Raw genomic sequence first — 23,040 nt, forward strand, 5'->3', positions numbered from 1 at the left:
ACTAGAGAGAATCTCACAGCTAATTACCAGAAAAGCATTTAATAAAATTCCATACACATTTATGTTCAGTGGTTCTGAGCAAACAAGGATTAGAATTTTTCTTTAATAGTGCAAATGTAGTTAACAATTACATGTTACTAATATTCTTTGGTTAGAAATAAAAGGCCTATTGTAACTATTTCTACTCAACATTGTACAAAGCAAAACGCTTTGTATAAACATTGAAAAAGATAAAACAGGGCTTTATGAATACACATACCTAAATTTGATAATGATCAATAGTCTTAGAACCAGTAGATAATGACTTCCCTGTAGTGGCATAATTGGATTCCCCCTTTCAGCTAACCTCCCACGTTCTGTATACTCTAGCACCTTCCAAGGCCCCAAGGCCACTTAGAGTTAGATCATTATATACAAATAGCTAAGAGATATAGGGACAGTGACTGAGATCAGATAAAGGTCTAATGACCCTTTCCACCCCCTCCTCCTCTTAGAGAACATCAAAATAGTCAACAAGCCCAATCCTGAAGGTTTCTTACAAGTAGTCATAGCTGATCTGTTGAGGAATTGTGGCTGTCATAGTCAGAAGGCAATGCTATATAACACCTAATGATCAGATTGCAAACTTTTAAGATGTACATAGTAGTAAGAAATACACTTTATGCTATAATCCTGCGTGTGCTCACACACACTGGTATGTCTTTTTGTACATGGTATAAAGAGATGAATGAATATATATATATGTATTTAATCATATCCATACATGTATGTGTATTAGAAGCATATAGTTTATGAAACTATTAGCAAGAGACCCTGCCTCGATAATGAAAATGGAAAACAATCAAGGAAGTGACATGATTTTAACTTTGGGCCTCCACATACAACTGTACATGCATGCACCCACACTCATATAATTACACAGGTACATAGGCTTGTATACCACACATACATATGAAAAGTTTTCTAGAAGAACTGATTTCCCACAAACCAATATTGTCATTACACCTTATATTCTTTCATTTCTACTTTTTAAAAGTGTAAATCTCAAGGCGCAAAGCTACACAGAGAAATCCTCTCTCGAAAAACCAAAAAAAAAAAAAAAAAGTGTAAATCTCAGCTGTGGAGTTGGGATATAGCTTAAATAGTAGATATTTTTGCCTTGCATGCAGAAAATCCTGGAGTTGGGGTTAGGGTAGAAGTTTAGTAATTCTAGCTGTGTTTTACTTTTCTTTGGTTAAGTAACCACAAAACTTTGTTGTCTCATCTGTAAAGTAGAAATTATGCTAATAAACTAACCCATAGGGCTGTTGTTGCTGTGATATGAAAATTAAGTAAAGCGTAGGGAGGTAGTCCAGTCAGTAAAGCATTTCCTGGAAAGCATCAAGTCTTGACTTCAGATCCTCAGAATATGTACATAAGATGAGTATGGTGGCCAAAACTTTTAATGACAGAAATCATAATGTGGGGAGTGGAGACAGGCAGTCCCTGAAGCTTGCTGGCCAGCCAGCTTAGCCTGCTTACCCTGTCCAACAAAATGTGGAAGATTTTTTAGAAATGACACGTGAGGTTGTCCTCTGATCTCTGTACACAAGTACACTTGCGTGCACACACACAGACACTCACACAGAGAGAGAGACAGAGAGACAGAAGAAAAGAAAGACACAAAGAGAATGTGAGTAAAGTGCATGTCAAGAAACAAAAAATAAATATTAGGTGTTACTTACTTGTTAGCTCAATCTAATTGTCATCATATTATTATTTAATAATAAAAAATCTCCCTATAAATCACCTTCTGTGAAATTTAAGAAAGTGAAAACATGATAAAAAAAATCGAAGTTGAATATAAAGGGAAACAAATATAAAAGGAAAATAAATGATACTTATTAGATGCTGGGAAATAAACATTTCAGAAAGTGAACAAAATGTATCAAATCAATTTTTGTCTAATATATTCTATTATATGGTCTTTCTTTCCTTACTATTATAAACCTACTTTAAGTTTATTTTTAAATATTGTTCTTGAAATGGTAGTGCTTGGTAATACTGAGCAGAATCCATCATTGGTCCCCAATGCTTTAAGAATGTATTCTAGTCCTTTATAGTGATTGTGTGACTTCCAGTATCTAAGCCCAATGTACCTTTTGAAAGAAGATGGGCCAAGTACTTATTTGGTTCTTATTTTTTTCAACTAGTACTTGATGTATTATAATTCAAAAATTATGTTACTCCTTTTAATAAATTAATTTTGAAAACTTGTTAGAGAGTTTCAGTAATTAATACAGAATTGCACAGAGAATAGTATAAAAATTCAAACACAAACTATTACAACTGTTCTCAAATTTTTCCAAGCATCCAGATCAACTAGCACTCTTATAAACATCCAAATTACTGGATCCAATCCCCATCATTTCTTATAGAGTAAATCAGCAGCAGAGGGGAAGATGGAAGAGAGAGTTGGGAGATTTGCATTTCTAAGTACCCAAATAACATATATAATGCTGGTCCAGAGACCACACATTGAAAACTACTGATGTATCAAACTAACATTTTCCTGTGTTGCTTCATATTTCCCACATAAACACTTAAACTACTCTTTCCTTCATTCTTTCCCAAACCCTTTTCATCTGTTGAATATTTCCTTCATTAAAAACCACTAAAGTCTGTTTCTCCTATAACATTTTTACTCATGCCCTCACTTAAAGATGTAATACTTTATTTTATGCTTTTGAGGCCAGGCCCACCTCGAACTTAGAGATACTCCTGTGCCTCTGCCTCCCACTGCTGGAAATAAAGGTCTTTGTTACCTCACCAGCAGCAGTAGCAACTTAAGAAAGGATTTCTGGGGGTGGGCTGGGGATAAGGGGAGGGGGTGGGAGGGGGGAGAATAGGGGAACCTGTGGCTAATATGTAGAACTGAATGGTATTGTAAAATAAAATAAATAAATAAAAGAAAAAAAAGAAAGGATTTCTTTTTCTCGCAAGAATTTATCCCCTAGTAAGTTGTATATGCTCCATTGGAAGATCATACATCTAAGAATATGTCCTTGAAGAGTTTTGTTTTGGTTTGCTTTTAAAAGGACACAAAGTTAGGTGGGGAAATGGATTTTGGAAGTGTTGGGAAGTATTATGATCAATGTACATTGTAAGAAATCCCAAAGAACTAATGCAAAGTTTAGGAAATACAGTGTTTAATAAAAGAATGAATTCCAAAATGAAATAGATAAAGAATGATTAGTAGACATTTTCAAATATATGCAAGGCTTTAAGTAAATGCTAACAAGTTTTCCCATTCAGATTGTAAGACAAGAAAAGTAAAATATATGACAATTATAGATTATTTTTTAAAAATCAGTGTCATAGAATAAGCTCCATCATAAGAACATTTGTAAAATAGAATTACATGACAAAAAATTCTGACTTATAAATGTTTTAAAATAGCATAATTTCTTTTTCAAAGATAAAAATAAAATGTAACCACATCAAAATCCAGCCAGTTAGTGAGATAGCAGAATTCTAATTCTTATAATAATTAAAATATACTCCATATATGTATGAAATTGTCAAAGAACAATTTTAAAGACAACTTTTAAAAGAAAAAGAACTCAGGTGTTGTTTGAATCTTAGATGGTCTTTTAATAAAAAACAAAAAACAAACAAAAAAAAAAAAAAAAAAAAAAACAGGGCCAGCTATCAGGGTAAAAGCTGAAAGATTAGAAAAGCCAAACAGCCAACCACTAGTTCTTACCTCTATGAAATCCTCAGTCTAAATAGAGTGAGTTCCTGTTTCCTTGCACCTTATATACCTTTATCTGCCCAGACGTCACTTCCTGAGATTAAAGGCATGTGTGCTTCCCAGTACTGGGATTAAAGGTGTGTGCCACCACTGCCTGGCTCTGTTTCCAGTGTGGCCTTGAACTCACAGAGATCCAAATGGATCTCTGCACCCTAAGTGATAGGATTAAGGGTGTGTGCCACCACTGCCTGACTTCTGTGTCTAATCTAGTGGCTGGCTCTATCCTCCAATCCCCAAGCAAGTTTATTAGGGTACACAATATATCACTACACTCAGGCCTTCCATTCTTGACTCAATTTTCTAGTGCCTTCTCCTTTTGTTTTGTTTCTAGCCAGCTGATTTAAACATGGAATTGAACTTGGCCAGTGAAACAGGGACCATGAATTTAAAAAGGAGTTGGGAGAAGGGCCTGGGGGAAGGGCAAGAAGGAAGGAAGGGAAGGGAGAAGTATATAATTAAATTATAATATCAAAAATAAAATTTTAAAAAAGAAATTGATGAGAATCTCTCAAAGACCTTTCTATATTAAAATACCTGTAGCTAACAATCATTCTGTTTATGACTAAGCTCTCTTGCCTTTTTCCCCCACAGCAATTCATTTGTAAAAATCCCTGTTTACTTTCTACACATGTTGAAAAGTTAAAAAACAAATCTAAACCTCACTCAACTCTTGAATGCTTTCTTTTTTTTTTTTTTTTTTTTTTCGAGACAGGGTTTCTCTGTGTAGCTTTGCGCCTTTCCTGGAACTCACTTGGTAGCCCAGGCTGGCCTCGAACTCACAGAGATCCGCCTGGCTCTGCCTCCCCCGAATGCTGGGATTTAAGGCGTGCTCCACCACCGCCCGGCGAATGCTTTCTAATTTAGACTTTTGAGCATCACTATTACGACATTATATATATTAATGCACTGTATCCTTGAACCGTTACAATTTGAAAAGCTAAAATTAAACAAAAAGGCAGTTGTATAAGTGTCAGATTACTTTAAAATAGCTAGTTTATTCTGATTCAATATTCAGTCCATTTTTTAAATTCACTGTACTAAACATTATTATAAAACATTAGTCAGAATGTTCTATTTGTATAATAATTGATAATTTCTTACTGTCACATTTTACTCCTATAATAGATGTTCTCATATAAAACAGTATGATTGGCCTTTGTTGAATATTTGTTGCAATTCATTATTCAGTCCACTTTCTCTTTCTTTTCAGACCAGTGTGTGGAATAAGGGGAAAAACTCTGATAATTAACCTACCTGGTAGCAAGAAAGGATCTCAGGTAAGCATTCTTTACATCATGTGGTTTAATGAATGGACTTATAGCCAGCCAACTGTAAGAGCAGACAGCCCCCAGTCTGAACATAGCACAAAGCTGTTCACTGCTGACACTAATTAGGAGTTCAAGAGATTCCCAATAAGCACCCTCAAATTCTATAATTCATTAGGATGAATCAGAGAACTCACTAACACTTACAGTTATTGTTTATGGAAGGAAAGAATACAGATTAAATTGAGCCAAGAGAAGTGCATTGGAGTCCAGTTAACATATCAGATGCACAGCTTCTGTTGCCCTCTTCCTGTGTACTCAGGAATTTGTTACTCTGTTGCCATTGTGACATTACATGGAATATCAACAATCAGATAATCTAACTTGAGCTGATAAGTTTATTGTGTTTCTGTTTGTTTATTCATTCTAGCTCATCATATACTCTCCACATGGCTGAATTTTAGTCCTTATCCTTTAGCCTCCAATATCTTTAAGAGGCAAAGCAATACCAAAGTATGTCCAAACCTGCATTGTAGTTTACATTGTTAGAAGATCTGGTTGCCCAAGGCCTTTGACAAACAAGAACACTCTCAGTCATGGCAGTCTGGTATCCTAGAAGTTCCCCTTCTAGTAGCTAAAGGCAAGGCTAGACTCTTTCTGTGTGATAATTAATTCTATACTGCATTATGGTATGTTCTGGGCTTTGGCTAAGGCTTTTTCCCAAACAATTAACATTCCTCAAAAATGTATATTTTAACACTTATTATATCACTTAACACAGCAATATTATCAATGAGAATATGCCTGATTTGCAAGCAGCAACATGAAATATGGTTAGATTTAGAGAAACAAGTAATCTACTCTTTAAAGATACTATATATATTTTTATATTTTATTTGTAATTTACTATTGTAATTTACTAATTTTCCATCTTAATCTTAATATCCATGCAATGCTGTATAACAGAAATTAGCTGAAACAATTTCCAGTCATTTGCTGGCCAATCATTTTATGTTGTTATTACACTTTAAGGAGGCCTTAATTCATTTTCCAAATATATTTGACCAAGAATAATCAGTACTGCTATAGTAATAACAATGCCAATATTACAACATATCTAAATATAGAAATAGTACAACTGAAAAAATATGAAGTCCAAAGATAGTGGATTAAAATAAAGTCAGGCCTTTATTATACTTGTCTTATGGAGCATTACCTATCTTGTTTTGAGTCTCTTACATCTTTGAAGAGGTATAAAGTTCAACCACTATGCTGATTCACATTACCATTAGTAGTATTGGGTTAACCCTTTATTTTGCAACAAGACTTTGTCATCTAAAAAATTCATGTACAAGAACCACACAATCACTTAAAAAAAGTTTTCAGGTCGTTTTGGCTTTGTGTTTAGCTATATATGAAGATATCATATAGGTATCCTCAACCACATAGAACTTGCAGGCCATAGGTTAGGTGCTTCATAACACCACCCACTCAGTCTATTCCTGTTCATATGATATGGTTACACAGATAAAGAGCTAGTGGAATGTCTTTCCACTTAGGCAATATAGTATCATTCATTGTCAAATCTAACTTATCCAGATGTGGTAAGGGCAAAAGCAAACATCAGGAATTCTGACAAAAAAAAAATTTAAAGATAATATTTAACATCTTGCTTAGAAAGTGTCCCCTGTTGGGGCACCCACAGTTGTATTATTGCTGTGGCCACTGTGTCAGATTAGAAAAAAAAAGTTTAGGTGTCATGGGGGAAAGGGTACATTTGTAAGGAAAAGCATTTAGTTATGAGTGTCTTTGTGTAAGTGCCCCTTTCCTTGAAAAGTGAACTCAACTAGTAGGAACCTTCCTTATTCATCTGCCTTCCTATATTGAATGTGATAAGACACTCATGAAGGCATATAAGAGCCCTTCATACCTTTTCCCTCCATGTGAAGACAAAAGTTTGAAGTACCCATGTCATTCTCCAAAGATGAAAATCCTAAAACCTATTTGTATCCTCAGGAGTTACCAGCATCAATTTTAATTTGACAGTTATATGTTGAACTTTCCCTCTTCAGAATATTCCCCATGGCTTTCTATAGTTTCTGACTTACTTGTTGACAGATTGGACAGTTATTGTTGACACTTCATGCCTCAAAGGGTGCAAGATGAATATATCTTAACTTGGCCTAGGCCTATCTTGCTTTGCTGTAGCTATCTAGTGTTCACTTACCTCTTGGACTCATGTAACCAATTTAAGCATCCAGATATGTATGATTCCACTCAATTTCTAACCCTAGGAAGAAGTTCTTTGGGTGGACATTGACATATTTTACTTTAATACACACCCTGAAATCCCAGGAATGACTTCAATATGCCCCATGCATCTATGTCTTCAATAGATCAGTTTTTCATAGCTTTTTTTCCTGAATATGTAACCATATGATATTGAACACTGCTCCTGAGTTAGGAAAGTAAATATGTAGGTATAGCTGAGATACAGCATAACAGTGTAGGTTGTGCTGACAGTTCACAGGCCCTAGGAACATCATGTAGTTCAAGCATGAATTATTTGTTGTCATCTTCTTCAGCCACCTGCAAAGTTAGAACATGCCAAAGGATGAGCTTCCCTAGTGACAACTTCAACTTGAAGTGATTCCTAAAACTACATACTAATTCACGGAACTCACTGAAAGGTGTTATAGTTATTATTTACACAGGAAGGTGATATAGATTAAAATGAGGAAGGGAAAAGTGCATAGGGCAGAACATAAGAGTTACCTATGAAACAAAGAGCTTTCATTATCTTTTCTTCCTTAGGACCATGCACATGTTACCATCCTGTCCTAGACACATGGCAATATACATGCAGAGCATTGCCAATGAGGAATACCAGCCTTTGGTATTCATAGTTTTCAGGGTATCTGGTAGTCAAAGATCCCAGCAAATAAGACATTTTTATCATGCATGACATTCTAATGTCTGAATATAGCCTCCTAGAAGCTGAAGGAAAATATCAAACCTGCGTTTCATCAAAATTATATTCTTTAATATACTGTTTAAACAGTAAGCAATTGAGCCCTACAAAGAGAATCAAAAGTTTAGTCATTCTTCAAGGTATGCCTTTAATGCTCCTAAATTTTTTAAGGTATTTCTTCACCTCTTAGACTTTATTAAAGTGTTGTTTTAATGTGAAAGAGAAAGACTTCCATCTTTTCCTCAGACATAATTAGCTCTGTATTCTGGTTATAAGTCCTTGCCTATTGTCTTCTGGGGATGTGTTATAGATAATAATGATGCATGAAGAAAATATTATATTGACTTCTATTCACAACTTTTTACAATTTTATTTCTGTTTTTGCTTAACTGCACAGTGGTTTTGTGATGACTATACTTGTATGCTTTATGGTAATAGAATTTCCAATCTGAACAACAACAAAAAAAATGTGGTCCTTAATGTGGTTTGTTAGATCCAAGCCTTGCACTAGCAAATATTTTGAAAACTCTCCTGCCTTCCGTATCCTTTCTATATAAAGCATAAATAAATCCAAAGTTGTATCGAAATTGTACTTTAAAAGCTTAGTGTACATTCATCTAAGGATTCATGTAAGGACCATAACCTCTAACATATGGAAAATAACATATGCTGTGATTGGTCATATTTCACATTAAAAAGATGTGTCAAATATGACTCATTCTTGAGATGGATGGAAATACAATTCCAAAATTAGAATCAATTTGACTGCCACCATTTTATGTCTCCTAAAAACCTAATTTCTATTCTTTTTTTGTCTTTGTGGGCAGGAATGCTTTCAGTTCATACTGCCAGCTCTACCTCATGCCATTGACCTTTTACGTGATGCCATTGTAAAAGTAAAGGAGGTGCATGATGAACTTGAAGATTTACCTTCCCCACCACCTCCTCTTTCTCCGCCTCCTACAACTAGCCCCCATAAACAGACAGAAGACAAAGGGGTTCAGTGTGAAGAAGAGGAAGAGGAAAAGAAAGACAGTGGTGTAGCTTCAACAGAAGATAGTTCCTCATCACATATAACTGCAGCAGCTATTGCTGCAAAGGTAAGTCTGCGGAGAGAGACAGAGTTCTGAAACACCCATGGGGAAATTACTCATTTCACCCCTCTTTCCATTTCATCCTTCCATAAGTTTAATACTTCTTGAGAGCATCCTAAAAACAGAACTTGAATATCCATTAAGTTTTGTCATTGTGTTCTCTGTCCTGGTACAGATTGTTTGTAAGCATTGAAGTTAGTTTGTGCTCTAAGGCACTAATGATATGCCAATTACCTATGTACACTATAGTGATAAATAATATGATATTTAAGAACTCTTTAAAGTTACCATTTTAATAATTTAATAATGTACAATGATTATGTATTTAGAACATCCAAACTCCACAGATTTTTTAAAAAACAGAAAAGTTAAAAGACCTCACATGACTCTTGAAATTAGTTGGAAAAGAGTAATTTTAAAAAATTTGCCTGGTGTGAAGGTATAGGGAACCCCTAAGTAGTACCACAAAAAAAATTTTTTTAAAGACAAGTTTATAAGAGGGTTTTGAATTTTCCCCAGCTAAATATTTACTCAATTATTGTCAAACACAATTTATCTTAGTGGTATAGAGAAGAAATGAATATATTTTCCTTTTAATTTAGTAAATAATTTAAATATTAAGATAACACCAGAGTTTACAAATTTTTTTCAGATGGATCTAGAAATAAATAGAATACTGTAAAGTGTTTGAGTAAATTTGGTCATCTTACTGTCACATGTTCATCATAATGAACATGATTTATATCATTATTTATGCCTACTAAAACCCAGCTGCTCTATTTTAATAACTTTAGGAAGTAGCACATCACTTTTAGTAGTGATAGTCATTCATTGTTTGATATAATACAGGTTTAAAATTTAATTGCTATATGAAATAAGTTGTAGATCACATTTTTGCTATGACTATAGGAAAAAAATCTTAATTTTTAAAAAGTATTTATTCTTTGATTAAAAAAACAGTGTAAGAGAATGAATATTTTGTTCTATTTTGCTAGCATTTAGGGAAATACTGAATTTCAATAGTTGTGAACAATAATCAGAAGTTATAGTGCTGTGAAAACTTTGATAAAAATCGAGGCCTGAAAATATTTAATCAAACCATCATTTTCAGCCTTACATATTTTCATGATACTGCTTTATAGATATATTAGTAAATGCAGCCAATAGCAGTTTTCAAGTCTATGATGACTTTTCATATGGCTTAGTTCTGAATTTCTTATTGAAAATAAACAGATTAGAATCACTAGAAGTCCTTCTTGGGTCCATTAGGTAATCCTTCATTGAACACTACCAGATTCTGTCTGTAGACCATTCAATAATCCATTAAATCCTAACCATACTATTAAGTACTAAGTTTAATTTTTTAGTGGAACCAGTTAATAAAATAGGTTCTTTTTTTTTTTTTAAATCGTTGTGTGTTCATTCTTTTTTATCCTTAATTAAAAGGGTTAGTCCTTTTAATTACAATTAATTGTTGTTCCTTTACAGCATCAATTTTTGGTTGTAAAGGAAAATACAACGTATAAAGTCAAAGATGATTTTGTCACTTTGAATTTAGAAAAATTTGACATTTCATTGTTCCATTTGTGATCATTTTTTTTCTTTTAGTCATTTTGCTTATGTAATTTCATGCTTTGCTCTCACAGTATTCATAATTGTTATATGTTATACATTAGAAGCATCCATTCTACACCAGTCCTGCTGTTTTCATGGCACATCATGGACAGCCCATCCCTCGTATCATCAGTTATTCCCATCATGCAACAGGCAGTGCAGATAAACGGGTAAGACAATGAGTTTTGAATAATGATTTTGCAAATATATATCATACTTCCTTTATTTGTGGAGGTGGGCTATAACATATGGAAAATGAGTTATTTTATTGTGAAAGATCTTCAAGGATATTGAGCATACCACATCAAGGAATTAATTTTTATCTTTGGTGCCTAAATTTCTCCACAGTCATTAAAAGTCTCATTTTTAACAGTGAACTTTCATCACTTGACTTTTAAGAAATTCAGCTCAAGAAGTCTGGGTTTTCTTTGTTTGTTTTGCAGTTTTATTGAATACCTGTAAATAAATTGCCTAGCTTAATTAAGGTAGCTTTTAGGAGGATTACATTGTGTCTTAACACCTAGAAAGCTTAATCAAACTAATATTTAATTTGCAATGGCTTTTTATTTTCCTGAACTTGCATCTCTTTTTGTTTTCCTTCTCTGTGTTCTCATGGCAACCACTGAGAGCTCAATCTGTGACTTTCATGATCATTAATCTTTAGAAACAGGTGCTTAAGTATACATATCACTTCTTTTTACTCAGGAAAAGCAAAGAAAGTTAGACTTAAAATTAAAATTCTTAAATATAAATCATTTAATAGCAATAATTTAGACCATGGATATAAGATAAAAAAAATTCATTTCAATCCATTCTGTGCACATGAAATAAAAGGGAACAAAACAAGAAAAATAAAACTAATTCATCAGATGAAATTTGACTTGATTTACTTAGGAATTACGTATGTATATAATAACCTTTTGGAAGATAACACTATCAAATGTATAATTTAACACTTACATTGCATAATACATATCTGGTTGAAAATAAAATTGAGTTAGTCAAACGACACATAGTAAAATTAAATTGTGGTTAGTTTAAATACTAGTGAGTGTCTTTGAGCAGTGCCAAATTTGAAGCCTTCCTTTTGGTAATCACATTTTATAGTGCCATTATAACCATTATAGAAAACATTCTGAGCTTTTAAAATAAAAGTCATTGCAAGATTCTGCATTTATAACCAAGATTATTGGTTACTATATTCTAAGAATATCAGATTAGATCCTCAAAAGTTATTTGAGGGCTGGAGCCCTCAAATGAATAAGTGGTTAAGGGCATATGCTGCCCTTTCAGAGAACCTGGGTTTGATTCCTGACACCAATGTTAAATAATTCACAACAGCCTTTAACTCCAGCTCCAGGTGGATCTAAGTCTTCTGGTCCCTGTAGGTCCTTGAACTCAAGTGCACACATCTGCAAACAGATACAAACATATACATAAAGTGAAAAAATGATAAAAATAAATAAATCTTTAAAAGATAATAAAATACAATTTCTTAAGAATTATTTAAGTAATATTTATTTTCATTTCTCACAAGGATTTACATATCTGCTATCAATCATTTCAGGTATATATGAAAAGGTAATTATCACATATGATAGACATGAATTATTGTGACCTAATTTTCTTTTTTTTTAATTAAGAAAATTTTTTCATTCATTTTACACACCAATCAAAGATCCCCCCTCTTCCCTTCCCCAGCCCCCCTGTGACTTAATTTTCTAGAAGAACTAACTAATTTGAAAATAGCTCCAAAATGCTAAACGTGAATGTCTTCATGGTAGGACTCAGGAACTTATTTATTGACTGGAATTTAATATTCCTTTGTAAGTAGTAGCAGTATTAGTCATTTTGTCATTTTAGCAAATATTTATTTTTCAGTTAGACTTAATTTTTATTCCTTTACTAAATGATGAGTCATTTATCAAAGCATCTGATGCTCTTATTCTTTATACTGTACCTCCATAGGAAAGAATGGGAAAAAGAAAAAAGAGGTAACAGTCAATAAAACACCTTTAATGTTCTTGGGGTTTCTTAATACAAATAGATTATTCCATGCCATTAAGAATTTGAAACCTAGGTAGAGTTGCAGTTATTAGTACTATTTTACTTTCCCAAGTAATTTTGTTCTTCTTATCTTCTTAACATCAAAAAGAGAAACTTGATCAATGAATGCACTGACTTTTCAGCAGTTACCAGTGATCTGATTACTACTTATTGCCAAATTTTTTGGCTGCCTGCCCAGCAGGCATTTTCCATTCCCTCTTCCTAATACTGTACTACATATATCCCCATCACATAGTTTGAGCAGGTTAGCCTAATATAATTACCATTTTAATTTCATCTAACCACAGCTATTACTTCAGGTAACACAGAATCCAAGCCCATCACAGCTCGTGGTTCTCAGCTCCAACTTTCTTTGAAGTACTGGGTCACAAATTCTGTTTAAATATGAGTATGAATGAAGAAATACACATACCAGCCAGGCAGTGGTGGCGCATACCTTTAATCCCAGCACTCTGGAGGCAGAGGCAGGCAGATCTTTGTGATTTCAGGGACAGCCTGGTCTACACAGTGAGTTCCAGGACAGGCTCCAAAGCTACACAAAGAAACCCTGTTTCGAGAAACCAAAAAAGAAATACACATCCCAAGAAGTGCCATATTGAGACTCTGAAAATAAGTCCTGCCATAATGACATGAATTATAAAAAAGAAATTATAAAAAAATATAGATATCAGGTTCTCAGCACCTTGTTTTTACCACGCTATCAACTCTTTTAAACTGTAGGTATCTCTCAGTTTAATAGATAAGTTATTTTTTCTTAAAACTGATTGAAATAAAGGTGAATATACTGTTTGCTATAATCCAAAAGTAATTTTCATCAATATATGGTAATGCATATGTTTCATTAACATAAGATTTAAAGAATATTAAAAATACAACAAAGATGAGATTAAAATTATTCCTTTATATGGCTAGAGTATATCAAGTAGGATTTTCTGAAGTTTTACACTTGGGTGAGAAACCTGATTCAAGAGGTTAGAGTGTGAAGAATATGAAGTAGAGGAGGAACAAGAAGAAAATAAATCCCACTCTGCTATGTTTAACCCTGAGGTGACAACTTGTATTATATATGAAAAAATAACTGATAGGTTTGATAGTCAAATTTATAAGGACAAACTATGATCTTAAGACAAAAAGGGAAAATTTCCTTGAGATATATAACAGAAAATTTCATCTCACTAATGAAAATTCTCTAGAGAAGTTCAGAACAATGATGATGTTTCTGTACTCTCCTCATGAGTTTTATGGTACATGTACACAAAAATAAATACATGCATCAGGACAGAAAATGAATGCATATAAAGGCTATCGAGTAAACTGGTGTTATGGGAGAATAATTTTCATATAATTTAAATAGAGGAGTGTAGATTAAAGAGGAAGGGTTTCCTGTTGGAAACTGGGATAGAAAGTGGAAAGGAATTAGGCAAAAAGTATGTTTTTTTGTGTTTCATTTTGTTTTGCTTTTAGTATATGGTACCTGTAGAAACTCTTAGGTTTAGAGATTTTCATGAATACAGATGATGTGCTTTGAAAATAGTGACTCCGTCTACCTCTCTTATCCCACTCTCTGCTATTCCTTATGCTTTTCCATACCCCTTTGGGTCTACCTTTTACATATATGTCTTAAATTCTACGAATGAGAAAAAATGTAATGCTTGTTTGATCTTTTTTTTTTTTTTCCGTCTTCCTCAAGTCACTCAATACACTAATCTGCAGTTTCATCCATTTTCTTGCAAATGACATGATGGGCTCTGTGTCTTAAAACTTGGTTGTATATGTTGTGTATGTATGTATGTATGTATGAGCCTCATTTAAAATTATCTATACAGCTGTTGATGGGCACCCAGGAAGTGGCTTCTGTGGACACTGGCCATGATAAACATGGAAACATGAGTGTTTACAGTAGAGATATTTTCTGATTCTTTTAGGTAGCAAGCCAGAGTTATATAGCTTTATCAGATGGTAGTTCTCTTTTTAATTTTTGAGACACTTACATGCTAATTTAGACTAATATATATTCCCATGAGCAGTGTGTAAGGACTTACTCTTTCTTTCTTTCTTTCTTTCTTTCTTTCTTTCTTTCTTTCTTTCTTTCTTTCTTTCTTTCTTTCTTTCTTTCTTTCTTCTTTCTTTCTTTTTTAAGTTTTTGGAGACAGGGTTTTTCTGTGTAGTTTTGGTGCCTGTCCTGGATCTCGCTTTGTAGACCAGGCTAGCCTCTTGAACTCGTAGAGATCCACCTGGCTCTGCCTCCCAAATGCTGGAATTAAAGGTGTGCGCCACTGCCACCTGGCCTCTTTCATTCTTAATAGCATTTGTAGTTTTTGTTTATTTTCTCTCTGATATTGTTCTGACTGTAGTGGAATAAAATCTCATTTAGTTATGGCTTTCATGTCTCTGATGAGTAAAGGTATTGAGCAAATAAATCTTCGTGTACTTATTGGCCATCTGTACTCTTTATTTGAAAAGTTTTCATCTTATCTGTACTTTTTATTTGTTCCTTTAATGTTTTGTCTTTTTTGTTCTGTATATTAATCCATTGCCAGGTAAGTAGCTGGCAAATTTGTTCTTCCATTCTATAACCTTTCTTTTCATCCTGATCATTGACGTTAGTGCTATGAAGAAACTTTTTATTTGATGCAATCCCACTTGCTAAATCTTGCTCTTATTTCCTGAGTTGTCCTATTAGGAAAGTTTATATCTTAAATTGGCTTTTTCATAGTAATTTCACAATTTTAGTTCTTAAGAACTCTAATACATTTTGTTTTGGTTTTTGTACAAGGTGAAACAGAAGTCTAGCTTCACCTCATGTACCTGGGCATCCTGCTGTATGACCACCACTTGTTTAAGAGAATGCCCTTCCTCCAGTGTGTTTTTGTGATTCTCCTTGTAGCGAATCAGGTGGCTTTTGCTCTTCCTTTGGTCTGTGTTCTGTTTTTGAGAGGGTACCATATTGTTTCATAACTATGTCTCTATAATAATGAATCAAGTATTCTGATGCTTTTTCCATTGTTAGTTTTGTTCAGAATTGCTTTAACTGTTCTGAGTCTTTTGTGGTTCCATCTAAACTTCTGATTTTTTTTCAATCTCCAGGAAGAATATTATAAGAATTTTGATGGAGATTTCACTTATATTTGCTTTTGTAATATAATCACTTTAAAATCAGTTCTATCAATCCATAAATGTGGGAGGTCTTTAAATTACTTTGCAGAAGTCTTCCATGTCTTGAGTTAGATTGGTACCTAATTGGTGCCACAGTGATTTCCATAGTGGCTGTACATCTGTGCACACCACCAGCAATGGATGAATGTTTTCGTTACTCCACATCATGACGCATGAACTGCCATTTGTCTTACTGATCTTAGCTATTCTGACAAATATAAGATGAAATCTTAAAGTAGTTTTGATTTTCATTTTCCTAATGACTTAAGATGTTGAGTATTTCTTTTAAATGCTTCTAAGCCATTTAAAAGAAATGTGGTTCCTCTTTTTGAGAATACTCTGTTTAATCTGTACCCCACTTTTAATTGGGTTATTTGTTTTCTTGATATCCAGTTTATTTTAGTTTTGTTTGTTTGATTTTCCAGACAAAGTTTCTCTGTGTAATAGTCCAGACTGTCTTGGAATTCTCTTTATAGGCCTCGAACTCACTGAGATCTGCCTGCCTCTGCCTCCCCAGTGCTGGGATTAAAGGCGTGTGCCACCACTGCCCAGCATATTTTAGTTTTTTATGTATTTTAACTATTAGCAGATATTAGCCCTCTTTTGGATATGTAGTTGGTAAAAAATCTTTTCCCATTCTGTAGCCTTCCACTTTCTCTGAATTATGGTGTTCGTGCAGGAGCTTTTCAGTTTCATGAGGTCACGTTTATTAATTGTTGATCTTAGTGCCTCTGCTATCAGTGTTCTCTTCAGAAAGTCTTTTCCTGTGCCAAGGTACTCAAGGCTATTTCCCATTTTCTCTTATATCAGATTCAGTGTATTCATTCTGACTTATGTTGAGGTCCTTGATCTATTCATAGTTGACTATTGTTCAGAGTGATAAATGTAGATCTATCTGCATTCTTCTATGTGTAGTCATCCAGGTTGACCAACACCATCTGTTGAAGATTCTGTCTTCATCTTTTAGTTAATTTAGCTAAGGGTTTATCATTGTATTGATTTTCTCAAAGAACCAACTTTTTCTTTCATTGATTCTTTGTATTGTTTATTTATTAGCCCAGAGTTTAATTCTTTCTTGCCATCTATTCTTTCTCAGTGTTTTTTATCCTTTTTATATTAGAGTTCTCAGGTATACTGCTAAGTTGCTAATATGAGATCTCCCAAGATTTTTTATGTAGGCATTTAATGATATGAATTTGCTTCTTGGGACTGCATTCATTGTGTACCATAGGTTTGGGCATGTTGTGTTTTCATTTTTATTTAATTTTAAAAGTTTTTAATTTCCTTTTTATTTTTTAATTTTTTAATTTATTTTACATACCAACCAGAGATTCCCCTCTCATCCCTCCTCCTGATCCCCTTCATCTCCCCTCTCCCCAACCCACCCCACATCCCTTCCTCCAAAAGGGTTAGTTCTCCCATTGGGGGAAAGCTAAGCTTGGTACATTCAGTTGAGGCAGGACCAAGCCCCTCCCCTCTGCATCAAGGATGAGCTAAGTGTCCCATCATAGGTAATGGGATCCAGAAAGCCGGGTCATGCACTGGGCATATAATCCTGATCACACTGCCAGGGGCCCCTCAAACAGACCCAGCATCTCTCTCCCGTATGCAGAGGATCTAGTCCAGTACCATGCAGGTTCCACAGCTGTAGGTCTAATGTTCATGAGTTCCTATGAGCTTGGTTCAGTTGTTTCTGTAGATTTCCCCATTATGATCTCGACCTCCTTGCTAATATAATTCCTCTTCTCTCTCTTCCACTGGACTGCTGGAGCTCGGCCTGGTGCTTGGTTGTGGATCTCTGCATCTGCTTCCATCAGTTACTGGCTGAAGCCTCTATGATGACAGTTAGGCTATTCACCAATCTGTTTACCAGGGTAGGCCAGTTCAGGCACCCTCACCACTGTTCCTAGTAGTCTAATTAATCTGGGGTCGTCCTTATGGATTCCTGGGAATTTCTCTAGCACCAGGTTTCTCCCTTACCCATAGTGTTTCCCTCTATCTCTCTTTCATTACTCTCCCACTCTGTCCCTCCCCTAGCTCAATCACCCCATTCCCTCATGTTCTCATCCCTCATTCCTTCCCCTCTAATAACCCCCCATCCTCAGTTTATTCATGGAGAGCTCCTCTATTTCCCCTACAGCATAAAGTGTCTTCAGTGTTTTTGATCTTAGCCATTCTGACAGGCGTAAGGTGGTATCTCAGAGTTGTTTTGATTTGCATTTCCCTGATGATTAGGGATGTTGAGCAATTCCTTAAATGTCAGATGTGGGGTGGTGAAGATTTTTTTTCCCATTCTATGTCTTGGATTCTGTTGGTCAGGTCTATGTCTGAAGTTTTTGTTTGACTTTATACATTCTTCTTATCCTATTATTTCAGTTTAGATTTTCATTAGTGATTCTATTTCGCTTTCTTAAACTGGTTTTATTGTTTCATTCCACTGTTTCTTTTCACAGACTTCTTTAAGAGATTTATTTATCTCTTAATTTGAAATCATTGTCTTATGCTTCAGTTATATTGAATATCTCAGGGCCTACTATAATAAGATTACTTGTTTCTGATCAAAGCACATTGTCTTGTGTGTTCAGTGTACTTTTGCACTGATGTCTAGGAATCTAAGTTATGGTGATTGGGGTGTTTCTAGATACTACTATCTGCGTTTGTCTTTATTGTGTGAGTGTTTTGTTCTTTGGTTGGTGTTGTTCTCTCAGGATCTTACACGTGTGTTGTCTGTGTGGTCCCTGGTATAGAGCGCTTCTGCAAGTTGTTGGGCGGCAGAGGAATAGATACACGCTAAGAGAAAAGGCTAAGAGGGACTTTGGAAAGAGATAAGAGGTTCCTGTCCACACCAAGAGGCCAGATTCTCCAGGGAGTTGGAGGTAGAGAAGAGATGCTCCTGAAAGTAGGTTGCAGTAAGACAAAGGATGTGTCTGGAGAGACAGGGATGAAAGGACTAGGTAGATTCAGGATGTATACCAAGAGGTGGAGTCCTGGATGGTGTTGAGGTGGGAGGAAGGGCACCTGCAAGCATGCTGCTACAGGATTAAGATGGAGAGATCATAATGGAAGACAGGAAGGAGAGTAAGACTTGCCTACCTGAGTCCCGAGCCTGATGTTGCCACCATATGTCCCTGTGAGAGAGTGCTTCTAGATGTCAGCAGCTGACGCAAAAGAATAGGGAGGGATGGGCTAAAAGGGAGAGTTAGAGGGCCCATAGGAAGGAGTTAAGCTGGTACCTGCTAAGAAGCAGGAGTGCCCAGGGAATTGAGGGGTGGTGAGAGGAAAGGCATCAAAAATTAACTGCTGCTGGAAGAACCACAATGAAGGACGGGAAGGATAGTGAATATTGCCTACCTGACTCAGAGCCTGGTGTGGCCTCTCAAGATCCCAGGTAGAAAGTGTTTCTAGATATTTACAGCCTCAAGATCCCATTCTTAAACTGGTAATCTGTCTCTAACACTCTAGCACAAAATAACTAAATTATTCATAGTCTAAAGTAATAAATTTGATAACAAATATTTACATTTAAAATTATCTACATTTTTTCATTTTATTTACTTTTTAGAATAGTGATATTCAGTCATATCAGTCTTCACCATATTCAAAGATATAACCTAATAGCCAACATTTATTGAATATTTTACTATTTCAAACTGCTACAGTTTACTATTATAAACTGTAACTTCAGTACATTATCTTGCTTAACCATCAAAATAATCCAAGAAGCCAGAGGCTATAATTATCCTCATTTTTTCAGATAAAGAAAATGTTGCCGGAAATGATATATTCATCAGGGTCTTAGTAGAAGTGAGATAGCACACTAAATAAGTAATTGAGATTTTTAATAAGGGCAAACATACTTAGACTGAATTTAGAGAAAGCTGGGAGTCAATGTGAGTTTCTGTGGGATTAATAAGCAAAAAACGCTCTTCCTAGCTGAATTCCGACGAAAGGAATCCTGAGAATTCCAGGAACTCTATTGCTATACAGAGAAAGAGCTATATATATTCAAACAGAATTATGGTAGTTGAGAGACACATATAACCTCGGATGAAGTGAGGGGAATAAATACCAAACCTTATTCTCCTCTAATTCTTGGTCTTATGCCAGGCCCTGACATCTGGAAGAACCTAACTGGAAGTCAAGGAGCACAAAATAACTAGTTGATGATGTCCATAAAGGTCAGTTAGAAATAGAGAGGATGAAATGTTAGAAAATGAAATTTAAAAATCTAGGAGTATCTAGCCAGGAATTCGAGGTATTAAATGGCAAAGTCAGTTATTGAATAACATATATTTCCTCCTCACCACAGTGCTGGACTACTTGTCACTAAAGTATTTTATAATATATTGTTTGTTAGAAAAAATTGTAAATCTAAAAAATGTCTGAATCAAATATTATATGTGCTTATATATAATAAGTAACACCAACTGTATAAGAGCTTAACAACAAAGAATGACAAAAAAAATCAAACACTGAAGAAGATGTGAGTATTTATTTTCTATGCTGTGGCCTTTTCCTAATGTTAAACTATAGTCATGCTTGTTTAGATTCCAGATTCCATCATTTCTCGTGGTGTTCAGGTGCTCCCACGAGACACAGCCTCCCTCAGCACTACTCCTTCAGAATCGCCCCGTGCTCAGGCTACATCGCGCCTCTCTACAGCTTCTTGTCCCACACCAAAAGTAAGTGCAGGCCCTTGCAGCTTATGTTTCTCTACTATGAATTCTGAGAAAACTGTCAACTGTTCCCCTGCTTGTCAAGGTTGGATTGCATGCAAAATGCTGGTAAAAATGGATGGAATATATGATAGCTACCACCCATTGTTTAATAGATTATCTTATTGGATAGTAGACAGTTCATACAATATGCCTGCTTCTATGTCACAGGTAAAGATACCACTTTCTATAACTTAGGTTTCTTTGTGGTAGACCAATTACTTTTTAGGAAACTTATCAATGTGGGTGTAAAAATAAATTATTCTGAGGATGAATGTATTTTTGGCCAATAATTAGCAATATTAACAAAATACTATGACAAATGGGTTTTTTTTTTTTTTCTTTTAAACTTCAGGCTTGGATACCTACCTGCTCTAATATCATTCCAAAAAATTTTTCAAACAGACTCGACTTGGAATGTTGCTGCCTATTATTTGGAAACAAAACTAAATTTGTTAGAAAGAAAGTTTTAATGCCAACCTTTGGGAGAGGGTGGGAGTTTCTTAGTTTCTATTTTTTATAATTTGTCCCTGATTTGTGGTGGAGGAGAGATTAGACACTGTTTCCTGCCTCATATGTTGTATGTAAGATAAAATAATGAGCAAGCTGAAGTACTATCATGCCTACCTTCTGGAATATCTCCTCTCTGGAAAAATCACTCACTTGTTCTTTCAAGTTCTGTTTGTGAAGAAACTAATATTGTTATCAAAAGATTACTTTCTTATTTAATAAGACATTGTGTTAGATATCAAGCTGTATACTAAATTTACCATAAGAATCTGACAGTTTTTCAAACTGGCCTTTTTTTCTATCATGAGATTTAAAAGCAAATATAGCTTTCTCCCTCAACTGCAACTTTTCTATTAGTTTTGTGAGTTATAATTTCATTTGACTAGAAATTATCTCAAAATTATTGATGTTATGGTACATCTTGTTTTACATTTTACGACAGAACACTCTTAGGGAAATCTTCATGTTATTATTACATTTGTATATCTTTGTATTTAGATAGGTGTCAAAATAAGTAACAATGTTATTTAAAAATTGAGGTTGTAAATCTTCAAAGAAGAAAAACTATGAAAACATTCTAGACATAAAATGTATGTTAGTGATCCTTGGGTACCAGTCACATTTTAAACTAAATGAAAACATGAAGTTCTTAAGACCTAAAGTGCACAGAAAAATCTTATCCATTTTATTAACTAAGTAAATTGATGTATGATTTGGACTACATTAAATTCTGAGTGTAGAAGCTAGACTTTTTATAAAGTCCAGAAAATATTTAAAACTAAAATTTAGGTTCACTATAAGATTTTTTTAATCTAGCCGGGTGGTGGTTGTGCATGCCTTTAATACCAGCACTTAGAAGGCAGAGGCAAGTGGATCTCTGTGAGTTCAAGGCCAACCTGGTCTACAAAGTGAGTTCCAGAACAGCCAGGAATGTTACACAGAGAAACCCTGTCTAGAAAAAAAAAAAAAAAAAGATGTTATAATCTACCATATAGTAAGACCTGACAGCTAAAAATACAAAACTACTAAAGCCACAGTATATTTTTCCATTATTATAAATGTGCTATACCATAACTATATTTGAATAATATTTTAAGCTCAATATAATTACATGAAATTGTTCTTAAGCCTCAAAACATCTTTTTTACATTTCAAAGAGGATAGCAAATATAATTTCAAGAATCACTTACACTTCTAATTAACCAAAATAAAATTCCCAAATGAAAATGTTTTAACATTTATGAAATTAATGTGCTTATTCATGGAGCAAATGGTTTCTTTTGATATTGTTATTACTTGGTATTTACATGTTCAAACTCATTATAAATTCAAATAAAGCACTGTCTTTTGAATCCAGGAAAAGATATTTTTTTTGTTTTTATGTTTACTTCGAGACAGGATGTCTGTGTAGCTTTGGTGCCTGTCCTGGATCTCACTCTGTAGACCAGATTGGCCTCGAACTCACAGAGATCCACCTGGCTCTGCCTCCCAAGTGCTGGGATTAAAGGCGTGTGCCACCACCACACGGCAGAAAAAGATATTTTTATAAAATTTTCCCAATCCTAGACTATATACATTAAAGTTACAGTTATTAGCTTGGCCTAGTATCTTTTGCCTATAATTCCAGCACTCAAGGGATGAGGCAGGAGGATCATAGGAGTTTGAAGCTAGTGTGAGCCATATAGTAAGTTCCAAAACAGCCTAGGATAAAAAGTGAGAATATGTCTCAAAAAAACAAGAAGGAAAGAAGGAACAAAACTAGAAAATAAAATTTTGCCCTTGTCTAATTTTTTTAAATAAAATTCATATGTGAGATTAAAATATTAATATAATATTAATATTTACCACTTTGAAT

At 34.5% G+C, this 23,040-nt stretch overlaps 1 protein-coding gene across 13 annotated transcripts in view; it reads left to right on the forward strand.

Moving 5' to 3' along the window:
* Positions 1–23,040, forward strand: part of Gphn (gephyrin) — a 400,632-nt gene that overhangs the window by 196,078 nt on the left and 181,514 nt on the right. For 7 of the 13 annotated variants that reach the window (XM_076551612.1, XM_076551606.1, XM_076551614.1 and 4 more), the window contains 3 exons: positions 5,004–5,070; positions 8,857–9,129; positions 20,508–20,642. In XM_076551612.1, the coding sequence (XP_076407727.1) occupies positions 5,004–5,070; positions 8,857–9,129; positions 20,508–20,642 (475 nt within the window). Of the gene's footprint in view, positions 1–5,003; positions 5,071–8,856; positions 9,130–10,799; positions 10,908–20,507; positions 20,643–23,040 lie in introns of all 13 variants that reach the window. The other 6 variants (XM_076551603.1, XM_076551605.1, XM_076551602.1 and 3 more) reach the window with 2 other exon arrangements.

This window comes from Peromyscus maniculatus, chromosome 14 (assembly GCF_049852395.1).
Source record: "Peromyscus maniculatus bairdii isolate BWxNUB_F1_BW_parent chromosome 14, HU_Pman_BW_mat_3.1, whole genome shotgun sequence".
Lineage (NCBI taxonomy): Eukaryota > Metazoa > Chordata > Mammalia > Rodentia > Cricetidae > Peromyscus > Peromyscus maniculatus.